This window comes from Sorex araneus, chromosome 3 (assembly GCF_027595985.1).
Source record: "Sorex araneus isolate mSorAra2 chromosome 3, mSorAra2.pri, whole genome shotgun sequence".
NCBI classification, from domain to species: Eukaryota; Metazoa; Chordata; class Mammalia; order Eulipotyphla; family Soricidae; genus Sorex; species Sorex araneus.
Genome location: NC_073304.1, coordinates 79,694,268 through 79,716,578, shown reverse-complemented (window position 1 = coordinate 79,716,578; position 22,311 = coordinate 79,694,268). Strand labels below are relative to the sequence as shown.

The 22,311-nt window shown below is 39.2% G+C and overlaps 1 protein-coding gene across 2 annotated transcripts in view; it reads right to left on the bottom strand.

Moving 5' to 3' along the window:
* The window catches only part of FMN1 (formin 1), a 475,774-nt gene that overhangs the window by 134,817 nt on the left and 318,646 nt on the right, over window positions 1-22,311 (bottom strand). For both annotated transcript variants that reach the window (XM_055132734.1, XM_004609543.2), the window contains 3 exons: window positions 20,662-20,808; window positions 19,447-19,506; window positions 13,781-13,901 (listed from right to left, as the gene is read on the bottom strand). In XM_055132734.1, the coding sequence (XP_054988709.1) occupies window positions 13,781-13,901; window positions 19,447-19,506; window positions 20,662-20,808 (328 nt within the window). The remainder of the gene's footprint in view (window positions 1-13,780; window positions 13,902-19,446; window positions 19,507-20,661; window positions 20,809-22,311) is intronic.

The following is a 22,311-nucleotide window of genomic DNA, read 5'->3' as shown; positions in this document are numbered from 1 at the left end:
TCTCTACTTCTGGTTAGAATTCAGATTTTTTATTTGCCTAATTCCCACTTGTTCTTCTCCTTCTTGAGCTCCTAAAATTTTGTGGTTGTGGCTTTTCAAACTTATCCCAGGCTCTTGAGTTTATGCTTTTTAAGAACTTGCTTTAATATTATCTTAGTAATTTTCAAGAGGAATTGAAACCTTTGAGTATCCAATCCCTTAGGTGCATATACAAACAATATACCATCTGTTCTCATAAGTTCTCCAGGCGTTTTCTAGTCTTTTCCTTTTTTAACTAGAACCATACTATTCTTGGACTAAGCTCAAATGAGTAATTAAGGAAAATATTTATTCTTATAACAAGATCTAGTGTTTTTTATTTTCTTTCCTTTTTCTCTCAGGGAATACATATCCTCTTATGGAGAGAAGTCCATTTGATAATGTTGGGTGGTAGTATGCATCCTGTGGAGTCAGGACTTATCCCAAGATTAAATGCAACTCTCTTCCCTGCTGTTTGAATGACAATTTCTGGAGGGTTCCAGATCTTCTAATTGTAAGACCTCACTGCATGTTATTTCTACAAATGAAGGCAGTAACAAGAGTCAACTATGTAGGGATGAGTTACTTAGAACTCTGACATTGTCTAACTTCTGGGTCATTAATGAAAAGGGGGCAAGAAAAGAGAAAGGAAGGAGGGGTATATAAATCTGCTGCTATTAGTAGGAGCTTGTTAATTGGTAGTTGGTACTAGAGATGCTGGACTAGGCATGGACCACATACTTCAGCATATTTGCTGTGCCTGTGTCCACTACTTGCTAACCTCACAAGGATATACCAGATGTGGTTTAGAATTACCAGTCAGTGCAAAGCACACATGCACACATGCAAAAATGTGAATCATGAGATTACCAACGGGGTGGGGAGGTATGGGGCAGACTAGACAGGACCTAGGAAGAGAGGTGGACGGATTTTGGCTCTTTTGTGTGTGTGGTGAAGTTACTTTGTATGCCAAAAGTGTAAATATGCACACTACTGAGAGCCTTGTTGATTCAATACTAATAAAATTGAACCAGAGAGCACAGAGGTTACGGCACTTGCCTTGCATGTGGCTGCAGTCTTATAGTGATTTGAGTCCAGCATTGCACATGATTCCCTTGTATACCACCGAGTGCATCCCTCACTCAAAAAAATATTACAGAATAAAAACTGACACCTTCAAAAGAAAAAGCGAGGGGCCGGAGCGATAGTACAGAGAGTAGGGCATTTGCTTGTTTGCCTTGCACGCAGCCTATCCACGTTCAATCCCTGGCATCCCATATGGTCCCACAAGCACAGCCAGGAGTAATTCCTGAGTGCAGAGCCAGGAGTAACCACTGAGCATAGCTGGGTGTGGCCCAAAAAGAATAAAAAAAAGCAAAAAAACTTTTAGTTAGTTTTATCACTGTCTTTTTCATTCTATATAAATGTGCCAGCTAAGTAAAATAGAATGGTTTTTTTTTTTTTTTTTTTTTATTAAATCACCATGTGGAAAGTTACAAAGTTCTCAGGTTTATATGTCAGTTATACAATATTCAAACACCCATCCCTTCACCAGTGCCCAAATTCCACCACCAGAAACCCCAGTTTACCCCCCGCCCCCACCCCCTACCCCCTACTGTATAACTAATGAATTTCACTTCATTTTTTCTTTACCTTGATTACATTCCATAATTCAACACAAAACTCACTATAGTTGACATAACTCTCTCTCTCTCTTTTTTTTTTTCTCTTTTTCCTTTTCCATTTTTTTTTTTTAATTTTTCCCCCTCATCCCCCTTCCTGCGCCTCATAGTATGGTGTACTCCACGCCACGTTGGCCAGCGTGGGGCTTTTGCTTAGCTCATAGTCCAGAGGTGGCTGTTACATTAAGAACCTTCAATATTTCAACAAAAACTTACTGTTATTATTTGGAGTTTCCCCCCCAAGTCTGACCTGTTCAAATGGAACCCTTTCACATTGATGACAATTATAAATGTTAAGTCGCGCGGACGCAGCAGCGTCCGCGCGGTTTTGGATTTCTGTATAAAGTCCTGGGAAAATTCTGCCAGAAATTACATATTTCCTCCATTAGCCGGCGTGGGGCAAAGGCTTAATTCACAGTCTCCATACATGGGTGCAGGCACTTGCTGGAACCCCAATTCCTAAAGCTGTCTCTGGTTCCCGCTTGTTCCACATCCACCGGCTCTGCAGGGGCATGGGCGCCCGGGCCGAAAACCCAGCCGGCCGGAGCCGAGCACGGGCCCGACTAGGGCTGGCTCTGTATCCTGCGGCTGTTTCAAGTTCAAAGCACACATTTTTTTTTTTTTTTTCCGCGCCACCAAGTTCGTACCTTCTCAACTGACCCACAAAATGTCGGACTCCACGCCTTCTCCCGGAGGGGAGAGAGACCAAGAAGGAAGGTTCTTTCCTCCGTTAGCCGGCGTGGGGCAAAGGCTTAATTCACAGTCTCCATACATGGGTGCAGGCACTTGCTGGAACCCCAATTCCTAAGGCTGTCTCTGGTTCCCGCTTGTTCCACATCCACCGGCTCTGCAGGGGCATGGGCGCCCGGGCCGAAAACCCGGCCGGCCGGAGCCGAGCACGGGCCCGACTCAATAGAATGGTTTCTATAGTAGAAATAAGTACCCTGCAGTATTTGAGATACACAATCACTGTATCACTGTATCACTGTCATCCCGTTGCTCATCGATTTGCCCAAACCAGTAAATTAGAAATTTCTTTTTAATCTAAAATTCAAGTTGAGCTTGGCTTCCTGGACTTTATTTATGAATTCTGACAACTCGAGCAGACAGCCACACTACATTTAGGAGACAGAATGCACCACTGTACCTTCTATCCCATTGTTTAGAAGACCTTTGACTATGTCTTCTACAAAATCAAAAGAATAGGTGTCAAAGACCTTCTTTGAGTCTTTTTTGCTTTCTAAGGTAATTTAAGTAGGCATAATTACTTTTCATAAATTTTGTTATGGGTTCAATAGTATTGATTGACTTTGCCTTCCAAAGACAAAATTTTTATCCAAATGGTGGGCCGACATATAGATTTTGATGCAGGAAGAGTCAACAGGGTCATGAGAAATCCAGGTTTACAAAGGACGATGTTGAAGAAAACTCATTAAAGAGTTTTGTTCAAAAACTCATTAAAGAGTTTTCTTCAACATCTTCTCTCCCAATGTTTCAAACCTGAATACTCCTTGGGACAGCAGCACCAGATATTAGCCTTCTCACATCCGTAAATAAGAGGGGAGTACACTCTACATAACCCTAAATTAAAATGAAAATATGAAGTTCAAGTTCTGCTAACTGCTCCCCTTGCCCTCTCCTTATTACAGAGATACCAACTCTCTGCAGGCAGCTTCACATTCCCTGCTATCAGTGTTCAGAGTCTCAAACCCTATCTCACATACCTCACCATCTTATCAAACTATTTGTCCACATAATTCATTTGTTTAATAAGTTCACTGAACCAAGCAGCAATGGAGAGGGGCTATTTCTACTGTGGAGGACAAACCATAGTGTTTTCTTGCTTACTGTGGTGTCTTGGATTGAAAAGTATCATAAATAGAAAAGATAGAGCTAACTCACAGTGACTCATAGCAGAAACAATATATCATAAAAACAATATATCATAGCAGAAACAATATATCAACCTGTAAAACCCTTAACCTACCTATAACGAAGAATTGACTATATTTTAAAATCTAGATAAAATTGTAAATATATGATAGCTATTCTTCACTATGTATTTTAGAATATTATTATTAAAATTCAAACTCTGAGCGCTTACTGAATTCCTGGACTACACATATCCAAGTCTCTATCCAGGGCCATTAAAAACTACCATGTAAAACTTCAAATTTTATTTTTTGTACATGTGGAAGTATGGTTTCCTCTCAAAATCCCTCCTCTTCAAGCTCATTATATTTCTCTTGACTGTATATTTATAAATAACAAGAGATTTTGGTCACCCAGTAAGAGGGAATGGAAATAAATAAATGAATTTAATCTGCCACATGTATCTGAAGGGCTGGAGCAATAGCACAACGGGTAGGGCATTTGCCTTGCACATGGCTGACCTGGGTTTGATTCTTCTGTCCCTCTTGGAGAGCCCGGCAAGCTACCAAGAATATCCTGCCTGCACTGCAGAGCCTGGCAAGCTACCCGGGGCATATTTGATATGCCAAAAACAGTAACAAGTCTCACAATGGAGACGTTACCGGTGCCCGCTTGAGCAAATAGATGAATGGGACGACAGTGCTACAGTACATCTGGAAGACAGGTTGACCAGAAGATTTTTTGACTTGTTAATTTCTTAAAAATTTACCCATCCTTGGGCCGGAGCGATAGCACAGCGGGTAGGGCGTTTGCCTTGCATGCGTCCGACCCGGGTTCGATCCCCGGCATCCCATATGGTCCCCCAAGCACCGCCAGGAGTAATTCCTGAGTGCAGAGCCAGGAGTAACCCCTGAGCATCGCTGGGTGTGACCCAAAAAGCAAAAAAAAAAATAAAATAAAATAAATAAAATTTACCCATCCTTTTTGTGAATTGTTAGTTTCACATTTCTGTGAATTAGTATCTTCCTGTTATTTGGATGCCAAGGTGGAATGCTGACTGCAAGTGCTGTACAAAACAGGTTCATCTGGATGGTTCTAGGTTAACCTAGTTGTGCTGTTAAAAAATCTGAAGATTGGAACTGAAAATGCCGAAAGACATGACTGCTATTCTTTACTGTGAAAATAGTTTAGATATATTATTATTATAATTCAAGCTTTGAAAAATAATGAATGCCTGGACTATGCATTTCAGTCAGCATCTCATTTAGAAGCAGTTTAAGAGTTAACATTTTTTTGGATAAACAATTACAGGATAAACATTTATAGGGTGATAACAGATATCAAAAGTCAACAGGAATTCTTGCCTTTCCAAAACTGTGTAAGTACATTTCCAAATATTTCTAAATGGTACATAAGAAAGAACATGTTCAAATATATAGTTTTAAATATTTAGAGAAAGTAATATCAAAATTATCTTAACACAATCTCTGTCAACATTCTTAAACAAGCATGAATATCTTACACTGAGTTAACTACTATACTTCTCTAGTTTATGTACTATATATGTACATTTATAATAATAGGTCCAATAATGCATAATTTTCAAGATAAGATTTCATACCTAGCCAGTTGATCAAAGAGTTTATCCTTAATGACAGGAAATGTGAGATATATATTGCTAATTAATAGAAGAATTTAATTTTATTCATATATTTATAAAATATGTTGACTTTTCATAGCTATCTGAAGATTTTGTCTATTTTTACCAACACAAAACCATGATTTAATTTTTCTGTTTTTCATTGCCAGAATGACTTTTCACAGTAAAATATGATCTCAGGCTCATGTTAACTAAATGTGGATTTGGAGTAATTCTGAACAACACTAATGTTATTCATTTTAGCTTTTAAGCATCAAGACATCTAGACATCAAGACTTGAACCACTCTATTTATAGGAATAACTAACTCTGGGAAGGACAAGGAAGCCAGGAAATAGTAAGGGCAATATTAAAGGGCAAAATTATAATCATCCATCATATCCTCCTATTAAGATCATCCAGTAAATGACCATTTGACCAGAAACTTATATTATTTATATTTTAAAGTTGATAGTGATATCAACATCATTTCTTCTTAAATTATATGCCACAACATGCATATTTTACAGCATTTTGTTAGGTTTGGAGTGGAAAAGCAAAACAAGTAAAATAAGCTTTATGTTTTAAGTTTGGAAATGCCTTAAGCAGACTAAAATTACTTCTCTTCATCCTTTAATTTTCTTGCAGAAAATCCCAAATCCTTTAATAAACTCATGTGCTCTGTGAACCTGAATATTATTTTAATTGGCTTTCAATATTTACATACCTGTGGATGTATATTTGTCCAAGGACCACAAGTTGAAACTGCTGGTATAGAGAACTTCCAGGTTTGACTAAAGATTTCTTTTTTCAGCGAGCATCAATTCACATTTCATGTACTTCTTGTGAGTGCTATGACTTGGGAAATTCTGTCTCTGGTCTCTGTGATATGCGCACAGATGTCTGTATCCCTATTAACTGTCACACTCAAAGCAACGTGTATGTTGCGTGTCATATTAGTTCCTATTGCTATTATAACAAACTACCAGAAACAAAGTAATTTGAAACAATATAACCTTGGAGCTCCATATGAAAGAAGGTCAAACATGGGATGAGACTCAGCGAACTGAAGTCAAAATGCTAACAGACTGCGTTCATTTCTAGAGGCTCTAGGGACAATTTATTCCTCACCTTTGCCTGGTTTCAAAGGCTTTTAGTTTGTTTGTTTGTTTGTTTGTTTGGGTCACACCCGTCGATGCTCAGGTGTTAATCCTGGCTGTGCACTCAGGAATCACTCAGGCAGGGCTTTGGGAACCATATGGGATGCCAGGGATTGAACTGGGGTCAGTCGCATGCGAGGCAAATGCCCTGTATGCTGTACTATTGCTCCAGGTCCTCAAAGGCTTTTTTTCCTTTTTTTTTTTTTAAGTTAAACACTGTAAGATACAGTTACAAAACTTTCGTGCTTGAGTTTCAGTCATACAAAGATCGAACACCCATCCCTTCACCAGTGTACATTTTCCACCACCAATGTCCCCTGTATCTCTCCCTTCTCATACCACCCCTCCCCCACCTCTATGGCAGAAAATACTCTGGTTCATTGCCCGTTTCTCTACATCTTTGAGGCCAACGACATCACATCTCTCTATACTATCTCCCACTGATCATGGATAGGGAAGTTCTGAGCTTCTCAAAATTCATTTTAAAGATCAATGTGATTTGGCTAAGGTCACATGGGTATTTCAGGATAACTTCCTCATCTAAACATTAGCAAGGTTCCTTTTTTTTTTTTTTTTTGCTTTTTGGGTCACACCTGGCGATGCACAGGGGTTACTCCTAGCTCTGCACTCAGGAATTACCCCTGGCCGGGCTCAGGGGACCATATGGGATGCTGGGATTTGAACCCGGGTCGGCCGCGTGCAAGGCAAACGCCCTACCCGCTGTGCTATCTCTCCAGCCCCAGCAAGGTTCCTTTTTGCCACATAAGGTAATATATTTTCAGATTCCATGGATTAGAGTTTGGACATATTTGGAAGCTATTATTTCTGTCTACCACATGTAGGATGGAAAAAAATACTTTTGGTTTCAGGGCAAACTAAAAAAAGAGAAGGCAACTATTCCTACCATTTTCCTTTTCCTAATGCAGAACAATGTATTACAAGGGAAATAAAAACTAGCATCTCAATAAGAACTGCAGCACTGTAGCACCGTCGTCCCATTGTTCACCGATTTGCTCAAGTGGTCCGTCCCTCTTGGAGAGCCTGGCAAGCTACCGAGAATATCCTGCCCACATGGCAGAGCCTGGCATGTTACACATGGCATATTTGATATGCCAAAAACAGTAACAACACATCTCACTAAGAACAGTAAGCAAAATATGAAACATGTTCTTAGGAATCAAAAACTTGGTTCTATCTTCACAATGCATAGAAGAGAACACAAACGCTCTGAAAATTAGACTCCTTATTAACAGAGTCAGCTATTCCCTGAATCATATGGGCCTGATTCTACAGGTTGTGTGATTTCAAATTTAAGGCAGTCCCATTAATCAGTTTCACTGAAAATTCTCTAAGAATCATGCATTTATTACATCTTTTACATGGTACTATAATTATCACATTTTACAAGTGAGAAAATAAATACTTTCATGGTTATGTTACTTGATAAGATCCAGTTTTTATCTAATGAGTAAATAGCATCAAATTCTAAAGTCTAAGTTCTTAGTCCTATCTAATTGTATGTTAATTTCTATTTATAACCCATCTCTTCTCTATGTATTACCTCCTTATTTCCAGTGTGAGGTACATTCTTTCCTGTGTCTGTATCTGATCTGAGGGCTTCCCCCTGTGATTCTAAAAGAATGTATATGCATACATTGTGTTCATGTGAACATACTGATTTCAGTTCAGCAATGTACACACACATTTATGGGAACTGCTATTTGCATCAGAAGCCTAACGCCTTGATACCGTATAAATGAATTCTGAATACACATCCTTCTCTGATCTCTGATCAAATATAGAGTCTTAGAGACAAGGGTCGGATATATTATGAATACATGTCTTAAAGCTAAATTTAGTTTCAGATTATGGCTAAGTGCTCACTTGTGAAATAATCTGTCAGATGACTTGAGCATCAGGAACTTGTTACCTTATCTTACAAGACACATATGATAATATCTCTGTCATAGTATCATTGAATTAGGGAAGAGACATAATAATCACGTGAGAAACTGCTAGAATTAATTCTTTGTTATATCTATACAAATAAAATACTGCTTGACATTCTTGTCTCTGTACAAGATGATTATTGACAACCTCTTCTAGCAATAACACTTGTACAGATTCACAGCGGCCGCACACGACACAGACCCTCTACTCCTTAAAGACTGTGATCCGGGAGGGCCATTAACCCATTTTGGCACCCAGAGACTTATAGAAATGCATCTAGACTGTGAGCTGAGCTACGACCCCATGCCGCCCGGGAAGGGGAAAGGATTTTCTCTCCCAACGCTTTCTTTCTACGGGTAAGATGGCAGCGGCAGCAGCACCAGCACACACGTGGCATCCGCCATTTTCTAGGACTCACAAACCAAAGGTACTTGCTTGTTGTGATGTGGTGCGTAAGAGATCATGGGATGTGGGTGTTACTGGCACGCCCTCAGCCCAGATGAGATCCAGAGCAGCTGTGCATGACACGGCCCCTCTGCTTCTTAAAGACTATGATCTGGGAGGGCTACTGACCCATTTTGGCACCCAGAGACTTATAGAAATGCATCTAGACTATAAACGAAGCTAAAACAACAGAAATCCAAAACCATGTGGCCACGACAGTTCCTATAATCTTCATTCTCAGCAATGGAAAACAAACTATCAAATGATGCCTTTTCAGCAGGTTTTATTGTTGGGGTAAAATTCCAAATAATAATAGTCAGTTCTCTGTTGAAATATTGAATGTATCCAAAGTATAGAGAGAATAAAGTGAAGATCACTGGCCACTCAGGTGCAGGGGGTGCGGGGGTGGGAGGGGGGCATATTGGGGTTCTTGGTGGGGGAACAGGGGCACTGGTGAAGGGATGGGGGTTTGATCATTATATGACTGAGACTTAAACCTTAAAGCTTTGTAACTTTTGTCACAGTGATTCAATAAAATAAAATTAAAAAAGAATAACACCTGTACAGTCCACAACCATGATTTCATTCACACTCTATTGTTAAGGTATGGCTATGTGCCTCATACCAAGTTTCTTCTAAAGAGCATTTGACTCAGCAACTCAATTTCTTGGAATATATCCCAAAGGGCAAAAAAAAAAAAATGGAGAAAAGACATTTGCACCCTTATCCATAATAGCTAAAATCTGGAAACAACCCAAGAGTCCAAGAATAGATGAATGGATAAAGAATCTAAGGGCTGGAGCAATAGCACAGCGGGCAGGGTGTTTGCCTTGCACGCAGCTGACCTGGGTTCGATTCCCAGCATCCCATATGGTCCCCTGAGCACCGCCAGGGGTAATTCCTGAGTGCAGAGCCAGGAGTAACCCCTGTGCATCGTCAGGTATAACCCAAAAAAGCAAAAAAAAAAAATTAAAATTAAATAAAAGAATCTATGGTACATATACACAATGGAATATTACACAGCCATAAGAAAAACAATAAAGCAATGCAGCTTTCTGATACATGAAGAGACCTGGAAAGCATAATGCTTAGTGAAGTTAGTCAGAGGGAGATAGACTGACACAGAATGATCTCTCCCATATGCAGGGTCTAAGAAAACATAATGGAGGTATAATGAATGCCAAAAGACAAAGGAAACAGAAATCATGAGAACTGGTGTTCAGTAGGAGACGTACCACCTGAAGGGGCTGAGAGAAAGATAGGGAAGGATAACAACTCTAGTGGGAGGGAGGTGGTGGTGCTAAAAGATGGCAAAAGGTTTTGCATGAAATCCTATCAGCAACAGTATAAAAAACCACAATGCAAAAACAGACTTTTAAAACATGTCCCTTGTAAGAAGCATGCTGGTAGGTGGGAGGCAAAAGGGGTAAGGGGAGAATTGATGGAGGAAAGTGGGCATTGATGAAGGGACTGGAGTTGAAACAATGTATGTCTGAATCCCAATCATGAATGATTTTGTAATTTCACCATGACTAATAAAAAAAGAAGGAAAAACCTAAAGATCTGGGCCTGCCTGGAAAAATGGGGTCTGAGACGTTTCTCAAAATTGGTTAATCACATCTGGTTTAGCTTTAGACATTTTCTGGGGTTTTGCCAGCAGCCACGACATTTTAATGGCTACAATAAACCTCAAAGCCTCATCAAATCTTTGCTGTATGTGTGAAAATTACGTCCTCTTCAATTAAACATTCAATCGAGGCTCACACCGAGGCCTGATGGAAGAGGAGGGGAAATCTGAACAGGCTGGTGAGATGAAACGGCCGCCAGGACGCCGGTCATCTTACCAGATGGTATTTAGAAGAAAAAGAAATTCATTAGAGGACCAATGGTCTGTATTTTCTTTAAATATTTACTAGGTACCTTTTATGTGTTAAAAACACTGGCATCTCTAAAGATTAGCAGGGCATTTTTGTTTAAATATTCACTGTGTGTGTGCGCGAGCGCTTGTGTGTGTGGGTGGGGTGGGGTGGGGTGGGGTGAGGGGGTCCATGAGAGGAGTTGTTTCCTTCACCCCTGTAAAGTATCAGATCTTTCAGGGCTGGGTCATCTACCACAAAAACAAACCTCCTAAGTAGAATTCCTGTGCCCTGCAGACGGAGCTCCTCTGGCTTCAGAAACTCTTGTATGTTCTTAGAAGGGATGGAGGAAACTGTCATTTGCATTCAGAGGGATTTAGAATGACACCCAGGATCTCCTGAGTGAAACAAAGGTCTAGCAAGATGGGGATCTTCAGGAGCACCCCAAAGTCTGTGCTCACATCTTAATTCACTCTCCTCATTCCTCTGTCACTTATAACCTTACACACAGGGATTCCCGGGAAGGCCACTAAGTCAGGATTGTCCCTAAGAAGAAGGCAGGAGACAGGAGTCAGGAGGTAGGAAACAGACCAAGTTTCTGCTCAAAAGACCACACTACTGGGGCTTTGACTTGAGGTTTTGAAGGGCCAGAAAGCATCAGGGAAGGGACAGGCATTCAAACTGTCACCAAGAACTCAAGCCACGGGTCTTGTCTGCCCTTGTGAGGCTTGTCATCATCCTGGGCTCCAAGTCTGCCATTAGAGAGGAATAGAAGGAAAGTTACTATGTTTTTCAGAGATTGCCGGTGCTGTTTGACTGCAACAGATATCGAGTGTCTCATCTCAAATCAGGATAAAACTGCCAGATTTTTGAGAGGAAGAAGAGGGACCAAGGGTTCATTCATGGCATTCGGAATCGGAGCCTCCATTTGATGCATTTAAGCTCTCAACCACATCGACAAGAGGAAAGAAAATCAACAGGTTCATTTAAAAATAATTTACAAGGTAAAAAATCACTTGTAACCACTATCCTAAGCTTTATGTTCCAAGTAAAAGTAAATGCGCTCCCCCTCACCCTCCACCACCGGGAGCACATCTTTCCCACTTTATTTCCATTTTCAAGCTGTTCTCCATCTAAGACTTAGGTTTCTGAGCACTCTTTCACAATAAACATTTTTTTAAAAAATGTTTATTTTATGTCTTAGTGTAAAACTATTCCTGGTTCAAGCTCTTCATTTCCTCAAGCTCTCCTTTTGGCACACTGGGCTCCATTTCCACATTAACACGCTCCCTAAATCCTCTGCATAGCTCTTCAATCGGAGTTATACAAGCTCCAAGGCAAGTATTTATATTCCTGGACAAGGAGATGTCTCCACAATGAAAACACAAGACTTTAGAAATGCCAAAGGAAAATTCCTGCCCAAGAGAGGCATATTTTCACCTTAAAAAAAAAAAAAGCAAAAAGGGCTTTAGGTATTTTGCCTTGGATAATTAAAAGTGCAAATTAAACAAACAAAACAGAATGTTTATCTCTCTGTGTCTTGCCCTCATTAACAGACTCATCTACAAAAATAGAATTTTTTGAAGTGTATGTGTGGAGGAACAGGCATGGGTGTGATATACATACCTTAGGCAACATACTAAACCAGCTTAGATAACGAACAACTTCTAATGCGACAGGTCTGATCAGAGCTCAATCTGCCTTTTGCTGACTATGTGAATTTAGCTTCTGTAAATTAGAGTAGTCTCATCTAAAAAGTGGAGTTAGAAAGTCCCTACTTGCAAGAATTGTTAAAAAATTATATGTGATAACAATTATCTAGGTTGCTGGTAGGTATTGTCATTGGTTATTGATTATTTTGGGGCGGAGCACACCCAGTTGTGGTTAGGGCTTATGCCTGGCTCTCTGCTCAGGGATCACTCCTGGTGGAGCCCAGGCAGACCGTATAGGGTACCAGGGATAGAACCCAGGTCAGCCACGTGCAAGGCAAGTACCCACTGTACTCTCGATCCAGCCTCGATCACTACTGTTTTTAAAGTTCGATTTATTACGTTAGAAGTATAGATATTTCTATATAAGTGCTCAGTTTGAGAAGCAAATGTTAAGCATGAGTAGACAGGGCTATGTAAATACTGTGCCTCCAAACACCCAAAGAATAAAGAGAGAAAGTTTCATAAAGTCTAGGACACCGCTTGGATCGGACTGGGCCTCCTCCCTGCAGTTCCCCAGTTTTCTAGTAGCTTTGCAGTCATACCCACAAACTGTCCCCAATGCCATGTAACCTCATCAACAGCCAAGACCCAGAGACTATAAAGTAAAGCTCCTTGAGGAGAGTACCGCAGAATGTCCTGACCCCGCGCCAGTCTGTCTTCACCAGAGCACCTCAGAAAGGTGCAGGTTGAGTTTCCCTCTGGCCCCAAGCAGAACCCTGTAAGCTGAAAATCTCTAGAACCCAACCACCACCATGCCCAAGGCCGCTCTCCACACACTTGGATGAGCCTGACCCAAGAGAGGATGAGCCTCACCCAAGAGAAGATGAGCCTCACCAGAGAGCAGACTGGCAGGAAAACCCAGGTATGCGGGAAACTGTGACTGAGACCTCCAAGCCCACTCAGATCGGGACTGGGCCTCCTCCCCCCAAGTTCCCCAGTTTTCCAGTAGCTTAGCAGTCACACCCACAAACTGCCACCGGCGCCATGTAATCTCAACAGCTAAGACTCAGAGACTGTAAACTAAAGCTCCCGGAAGAGAATGACTCAGAATTTCCTGGAGCGCGTGGTCGCAAGTTGGCCTCACAACCTCTTACACTCTATCTCACTTACTTATCAAAAGTGGCACACATTTGTTTGGTTTTAACATACTTGCTAGTATTCTCTTATCTACAGGCTTAAATGGCTCCAGAATGAAATACAACAACCTTCACACACTTCCCTTTTATTGTGGTGGGAAGGTACTCGGTGGTGGGATTGGTGTTTGAATATTATCTGTAATGAACTATTGTGAACTACTTTTATGAAAATAAAATATATATTTAAAAAAAGTCTGGGGCACACCATAACTGATCATCAAACCCATTTCATCAAGTGAGATAAACATAATAAACCTCTTACATAATTTTTAAGAACCTTAGCTATTATCACAATAGAACACCTTCTATTACCTTCTAGTTGCCTCTTCAGTTTGTGCAAATCTTTTGTGAGATCTTCAAATTTGACTTGGGAGGCCAGAAAGAAATCCTGTGGTTCAGGCAGGGGGAAAATGCTTTTCTCTGTCCCTGCTTCCTGAAAGATAAGGTAAAGAAAATTACATTATTTTTCCCAATTATATTTCACTTCTCAATTCACTTCTCTTTTCATTTCCCATTATTCTTCACTTTCAGTTAAAATTAAGAGCATCTCTTTCATTGACTGTTCAATAACAATCCTACCAAAGCTTCTCTGCTATTCCTAAATCCAGACTGGGTACTGTGAAGTGCTTTGAATTAGTCACCATGTCATTTTGGTAGTCCTGGTATTCAGGTAAGCTGTGACCAGGTTTGGGGTTTGGTTATTGTTTGCCTCATGAATCAAAGAGAAAACTGTCAGGTATGTTCTGAACCTGAACACTCCACTTCCATGGCAAAAGGCATAGAAGGAACACATGCAAGTACTTAAATGCAAAGTTCCTGTTGAAGCTTCACATGGTAACAATTAGACAACTCACCTCTGAGGTATGCCAATAGGTGGGAATTAGAAGGTGTGGATAGACAGCATTGCAATGGCATTAACAATCTTTTGACCACCTTCTTCTAAGGTTATTACCTATGGATGAAGGTATGATTGTGTGTATGTGTGTGTGTGCGTGAGAGAGAGAGAGAGAGATATCAGATTTTTCAAATCTTTGTGAAGACTTCCTAAATACTATTTGACTTAGCAGATATTTAGTGGTTCAGATAGTTTTGACAATCCCCACAGCTATACTTAAGAGAGGGAATTTTGGCTGAAAAACATCTTGAAGAACAAAACCTGCAAGCGCACTAAAAGATAAGCTGCATCTCAAATAGCTTTCCCAACTCAGTTTGCTTGCTCCCTCAGTTGTTTAATATAAGCTTTGTGTCTTGCATATCTCAGGCAGTATTCAGTTATCCTTCTCTCCATACAAGCAACTCTGCCAGCTTGCTTTCACATTCCATCTTTCCTACTGCCATTAGGACTAATTCCAAACTCTGAAACTGCTTTACAAGGCACTTTATGATCTGGCCTCTGTCTACATCTCCAGTCTCACTTCAACCTTCCCCCTATCTCTAGGCCCTGTCCCCAAACTTTCATAAAAAATAATAGAACAGGCCACAATCTTTCACCTCCAGACTGGTGTTTATAAAACTGGACCTTTCCAACATTTCCCAAGAACATGTCCACCACTCCTTTCTCACACTCATCCTTCAGGTCTCAAGACAATGATTATTTCCTCAAGCCCAGCTGTCATTTCTTCTTGCCTATAGAAGTTGGTTGTTTTCAAGAGTCCCATTTTCAAGCGCTTCACTTCAAACTGACACGTTAGCTTTGTATGTCTTCTCTACTCTATGATACGATACTTTTTTGTTTTTCTTTTTAATTGAAGTAACCTTGGCTTAACAAGCCTGTATATGTTTTAGGGGTACAATTTCACACCTCTTCAAAATGTGTGTTACCACACCATGCTTACCACCCAAGCACCAATATCCCACAAGACTATAAACACTTAGAAGTCATACCACGAATCTTGTTCTTAGTATGGTATACAATGTCTGGCATAGCAATAAACTTTGGCTTGGGTTGGTCAGCATCATTATAGAAATCCTATAAATGCTTTTCTGGGAAGTTTGTACCATTAGCAGGATATATTGAACTTATCATTTCTTATGTTTTCAAGAATTGCCTGCTTTCTACTTCTTCCTCTGAGAAACCTTTCATTTCATTTGGGAGGCGAAAGAATGGTTTCCTCATTTTATCAGAACAACACACAATGTACTTCTTTTTTTCCTTCTGCGTTTTCCTACATTTATTTGGTTAGTTTGAAAACAATGAAAGTGATACCCTAATCTGAGGGCTAAGCTGGAATAATATCTAAGATGCGTACCACAAAGCCACATAAAAATCTACGTGGGAAAAACTCATGCATACTTTATTTTCCCAGATTTTATATCAGAGTCAGTCCTAGCTTCATTATTTTTAAAGAAGCAATAGAAAAATGTGCTGAGCAAATCAGTCCGGTAACAGCTCTTGTGAAAGCTGCTCAATTAGAGTTCAAAGGACGTGGCTCTAGATGGATTTCTTTAAGCTCTGCCGATCTAGCCTTGGAACTAAAACCAGGCATGAGTGGAAGAAAGCCTAAAGCAGGAGTCACCTTCCCTCAGCTAATTGCTCATCACCACTAACCACAAAAATCATCACCTACGCTCCTAGAGGGAAAAGAGAGTTGAATAAATCACAAAATTCTACACTCTTGCTGAGTGAAATGCATTTTTCACAAAAGACTGGGAGAGTGCCACATAAATGTAGACTTCATACTTTTCCTACACTTGACCGTCCCATGTGAGAGACTCTTCTTACTTTAAAGATTTTCCTCTGTAAAGTTGGTTCCATCGATTCAGCTCTCTTCAATGAGAGAATCATATTTCAGAGGCAGCTTTTAGTCCTCATAAAAAAATGTATCTGATTTGGTTGAGTCAGATATTATGAAGGGAATCTGCTTGTACCAATTTCAGGACAGAAACAGCACCTCTCAAGGTTGGTTGGGAAAGTTCTCCTGACTCAGTGGCACCTTGCTGTCAGACCTCTGGATATATAGATATACTGACTGCAACGGAATATGCTGCCCTACTATACCAAAAATTAGTTATCACCTCTAGTGTCTAAATCTTTATAGACATAACTCATTACATTCTTGTGGCTATCTGTAAAATATTCAGCTATTCAAGTATTTTTCAAACACCTATATTATAGGCATTGAAAGAAACGGAGTTCTGGGAATCAAATGGCAATGCCTGGATAATTGCTATATTAATTGCTATATAAGAAAGATCAAGAAGTATCATGGAGAGGTTCAAATGAACTGTTTCAGTCTTCAAATAAATGTGCAAAGACTTAAAGGAGGCAAAAAGAAAGAATAAAGTACATGTCTTTTACAACTTACCAGTCAGAGGACAACTGTTTACTATATATACATTACATATATATGTATAAATAAATATATGGGTGTATTTATCTATATGTGTACACACATATATTTTCATTTAGAGATTTGGGACTATAACATATATTATTTTTAAACACAGATTTGAAATTTAGAAGCAGATCAAGAATACTTTCCATTACACTAAAATTTCTCCTACACACTCTTTTTAGCAGCTATGTGATTCAAGTTTACTTTATTTGACCTTGGTTTCTACCTTGAACATCTACCAAAAAGTTCTGCAACATTTTTTATTACACATTATCATAAATAAGATGTTGATAAATCTTTTATTGCCTTAGGAAATTCTTGGAAAAGTAATATATATGTATATATTATTTCATATATTATATTATTTCATATATCATATTATTTCATATATACACATATAATATATGTGTATATAATATGTATATATTATATATGTATATATTTCTAGGACTTTGGATGCAGAAGAGTCATGGCTCGCTAGGTCACATAATACATTTGCCTGCATTAGGGAAAGGTATTATTTCCCTGAAGGAAGGCAAAGCTTCATGGACAAACAGCATAACTAATACATGACATTTTTATGTGAATTAAATTTTTTGTGTCTTTGGGGCCATACTGGATAGTGCTCATGGCTTCCTCCTGGCTCTGTGCTCAGAGATAACTTTTGGGAGGACTTGGGAACAGTATGTAGTACCACGGATAGAACCTGGGTTGGCTGCATGCAAGACAAGAGCTCTACCTACTATACTATATCTCCAGCCCTTTAAAATGTCAAGGTTTTAAAGGTGCCCTTTATAAAACATAAAATTTGGTGAGTTCAGTACAGACTTTAAGCTGAATAATTCAATAAAATGCACATCAGAGTTCTGGGAAAGGTTTAAAAAATTTATATTGCTAATTATATATATATTAAGCTGGCAATTTATATATTCAATTTCCTTTTTGTAAATCATGTTTGGTTGGTATTGTCTCTCTCTCTCTTTTTTAACAAAAATGGATATTATCCTTATATTTTTGATTATAAAGATTTCATTATCTTTTATGTTGCAACTTGTATCTCTGGGTAGGAGAGCTAGTACAGTGGATAAGGTGTTTGCCTTCCACACATGTTCAATCCCTGGCACCCCATATGGTTTCCCAGTTACCAACAGTGGTGATCCTTGTGCACAGAACCAGTAGTAAGCACAACTTGGTGTGACTCTCCAAAAAAATCTGTATCACTGTCTATCTCTATTTATTACTCTTACTGGGATCTTTTTTCCTCACAAGGTCTCTTAATTTATAAATTTTTAAAGAGAAAGGGAGAAGTTTCATTAAAAGGGAGAAGTTTCATTAAAAGGCTGATGACAGGCATAGTTCGAATTTCAGAGGGCATTTGACACAAAAACACAGGACGAAAGTACTGTGAATGTCTGAAAAATATCAAGTCTTGAATCGAATCAGAACATATATAGTGAGGGAAAGTCAAAAGAGCATGGTTGTGAAAGACTGGAATTAAACTGGGTAGAGTTTGAGTTCATTTAGATATGGAAAGCTGTTTCTGTTTTTGAGTAAAAAATGATACACTGTGAACAGAACTAAATATAAAGAATAATTGGATGTGGAATGGGAAATAAGTCAAGGGAGAAGGATGAACTGGAAAGCAAAGCTGAGGTTAGCCAGGACAGAGGACAGGGAAAAGAAATAACTCAGTTGAAGAACAGAGAGGAACCAGGGGAATTCATGAACTTTATGCCTGAAGGACCAAAAATTATTAGTACATCCTTAACAAAAATAGGGAAGAACATGGGGGTAATGGCAAGAATGGTAAATATACTGAGAACTATAATGAGTCTAAGGTAAGAAAATTACTGTAGATTTTATCAGTACTTAGCTTCTGGATGGAACTGTGTCAGAAGATAAGACTCTGGAATCTTTACTTTTCTTTCTTTCCTGACTAGGAAAAAAACTGTGTACCGGATAGTTAAGCAGGAGTCCTGACAACATTTTCCTGAGACTTTTCCCATTCATATTGATTGCTATACTTCTCAACAACCTAGAACAGTAGCTCTTTCTTTTCAAAGTTAGGACTCCTTGTTCTCAATTTAATGAGAAGAAATAAAAAACACAGAAAATTGGGCTCAGGATCCTCAGAAATGTTCATTTCCAACTACAAGTGAAATTCAACCAGAGAGGATGGATTTCAAACTCCACATCTTCAACTTGTTCACAGATGAACATTCCTGATAAAGTATTGGAGATTACTGTGGTGCCATTTCATAAGTTTTGGTCCATGTCCCAGATTCTAGTTTCAAATGTAATAAATTACTGACTGGCTATCCACTTTACAGAGAGACCCTCATAATCTAGTCAGAAGGCACTGAGATACCTGTGGGTCTCTCTGAAGCTGTATTACTCGGTGGAGGGAGGATCAGTAGATCTGTGTCACTGAATAAAATGCTTCTCTTTATACAACTCAACTGAATTTTCTTGGCTCCAGTGTTCTGGTGTGTAAACCGATGAAGCTGGACAATGCTCAAATATTATGTTGGACTTGAAATTCATCCATCCGTCCATCCATCCATCATCCAATTTCTGAATGCCAGCTATTTGTAAGATTTGAAACCCTATTAGTGTAGTTTTCCATATTATGCTCTTCCTTACCTGATCATAGTAGCGCAGGTAATATTTCACAACATAGTCCACCAGATTAATCCCATTGTCCTAGGTTTAAAAGAGAAATTAAAATAAAAATCTTTCACATGAGTCTCTGCCATACAATTCAGTTGAGAGCTGAAATCCCAGTTTGTGACCGTAATACTTTAATATTACCTATCTGGTCCTAATTCTATTAGAGGTTGGCAAGATTTTCCGCTTTCCTTCTTATTGACCATCCACATTTCATGACATCAGTACCAAGAAATGACAACATGCTATCTTTTGTGGAGAGAAAAACAGATCATCTACAAAACCTTAAAGTTAATGGTTTACACATACAAATAAAAATATTTTCTCAATAATTTTTTGGCATTAAGGCAAAATTAGAGAGGGCAAGAGAGTACTAAAGGGAACCAGGGAACAGAAAACCATCCCTCTCTTCCCACCATGCAAAAAAAAAAAAAAAAAAAAAAAAAAAAAGGGGGAAAAAAAAGTGTGTTCTTAATGGTGTGAAAAACAATCAGAACAGCTTAAAAGGACCGCCATGCCACTTTATGACCCTGGGAGGCCAGGGGCAAGCAGGCCCTCCCACAAGGCAGTCTTTGTGTCTTGTTCACTGAGTCTAATTCTAATTTGCCTGTGTATTTCCCTCCCTCCACTCCCCCAGCCCCCATGGGATGCCTAGATATGGGCTGGTTGTTTCTAAAGACGGAGCTCCACGGGGGTGTGGAGCCAAATGATAATCAGGTTCAGAGAGTTTCACAGTAGCGCCTGAGTCCAATTGTTGTAAGCAAAAGAATGATTCAAATGCTCGGCTCAGCCCATGATTCAACATTGCTCTGCTACTGAGGAACAAGCAAACTACAAGTAGCCAACAGGCAACTCAGACTCCACCTTTGTGCTGTGGTTAATACTGTAGGCTTATCTGTTTGATTTTCTCCTGGCAGTTCAACCTCTAATTCTGTAGTTTAGAGCAAAAAAAAAATGGGGATTTTAACATTAAAATGAGAGCTAACATAAAAAATTTATCTTTATTCAAAAGAAACAAGAAAAATATACAGTAATATTTATATTACTATATATTTTACTACATAGTAAAATATATAGTTAGCGGAAGGACAAAGAGAAATAGAAAAACAAGAAATGCCCCAGCCACCATCTCACCCTCCAAAATGACAGGTGTAGAAGTGACCAATCATAGATAGTTCAAAAAATAAATACCCGGCTTTTGACGTCCTTGAGCTTGGGCAGAATTTCTAAGCTATATCCATCTGCTTGTCCCCGAGTCCTATTTCCTCCATTCATGTAATTTCCAAAAGCCAGAATGAGAGCTAAAATATCCTTCACACTCTTCATGTGCAACAAACCCTGTAAAGGCAAACACCCATAAATACAGAACCAAACACCAAAGGGACTGACCAATGTTCATTCAGCAATAGATATTTTATATTAATTCCCACTGGGCTCTTTGGGTGGTGCTTTCCCATTCAGACAGACTGTTGTTGGTGCAATGAAAAATCTACTTTATTAAAATTCAAGTGTGACAAAGTAACAGCTATTTATTTTCTACATTTCCAGTGAATTGCAGACTACACATGTTGTTAAACTGGGGATTAAATATTAATATTGGGGACCGGAGTGATAGCGCAGCAAGTAGGGCATTTGCCTTGCACGCGGCCAGACCCGGGTTAGATCCCTGGCACCCCATATGGGGCCCCGAGAAACAGCAGGAGTAATTCCTGAGTGCAGAGTAACCCCTGAGCATCGCTAGGTGTGACCCAAAAAGGAAAAATAAAAATAAATATTAATATTTATATATTCTTCTGTATCAGTTTGCTTTTGGAAAAAAACATTATAAAGTGTTATATGTTTTACAATAAGTGTTATGAAAAAACACTTATATGGGTTGGCTGTGTGCAAGGCAAACGCCCTACCCGCTGTGCTATTGCTCCAGCTCCCTAAGCTATAGTTTATGTTCATTAAGTGTGCTGATATATGTATTAAGTTTTACAATTTCAAGCTACTAAAGTTTCTTCAACTTTCTGTCTCAGTTGTCCACCCCTCCCCACCGCTGCTATTACCACCTTGCTTCAAGTGCAAAATTTCAAGTTGATACTTTCATTCCTTTTGTAGATTTAATTTTAGTTGATTTAATATTCTTTTATTTAGTAAAGAAATAGTAAAGAAGTAGTCAAATTCAGTTCTATGCTGACTCCTGTTCCTGTCTTCCAGGGTTCAATTTGAAGGGTGTATCAGTTTTTGGTAAAGGTTGTGCTTTTTTATTGAAACTTCTTACTTTATGGAGAAAATCAGGTTTGCAGATAAGCAATTAAATCCTGAGAGGAATATCACACACTGATGGCATGAATCATTGTGAGAAAAGTCAAGGGTTACAACTTAAGTTTACAATGACTATCAGAGTGGCCAACACAAACTTATTTTCTATCCCTCATTTAACCTAGCAAATCTCTAGAATTTGTTAATTTATTTATGTAGACACATTTCAAGTAAACAATGTGTAGGTCTAGAAATCTGTTTTTCAATCCAGTGCATTAGTGCAAAGAAAACTACAATATTTAACTTGATCATAAGTCATCTGTCTGCATTTCACTTGTACTTGGAGTAGTTGAGAGTAAATATGTAAAAAGTATCACTTTCCCCCTCTTCAGCTTGCAGCTCCTTCCTTTCTCTGGTTTCACTCATTTGCATGCACAGAGACTCACAACTGAGCTGGATAATCATTGTATCAACACATAGAAAAACATACAATCTTTAATTGTTCTTTATTTATTTTGTTTTGGGGGCTACATTCAGCAGTGCTCAGGACTTACTCCTGGCCCTGCACTCAGGGATCACTCCTGTCAGGGCTTG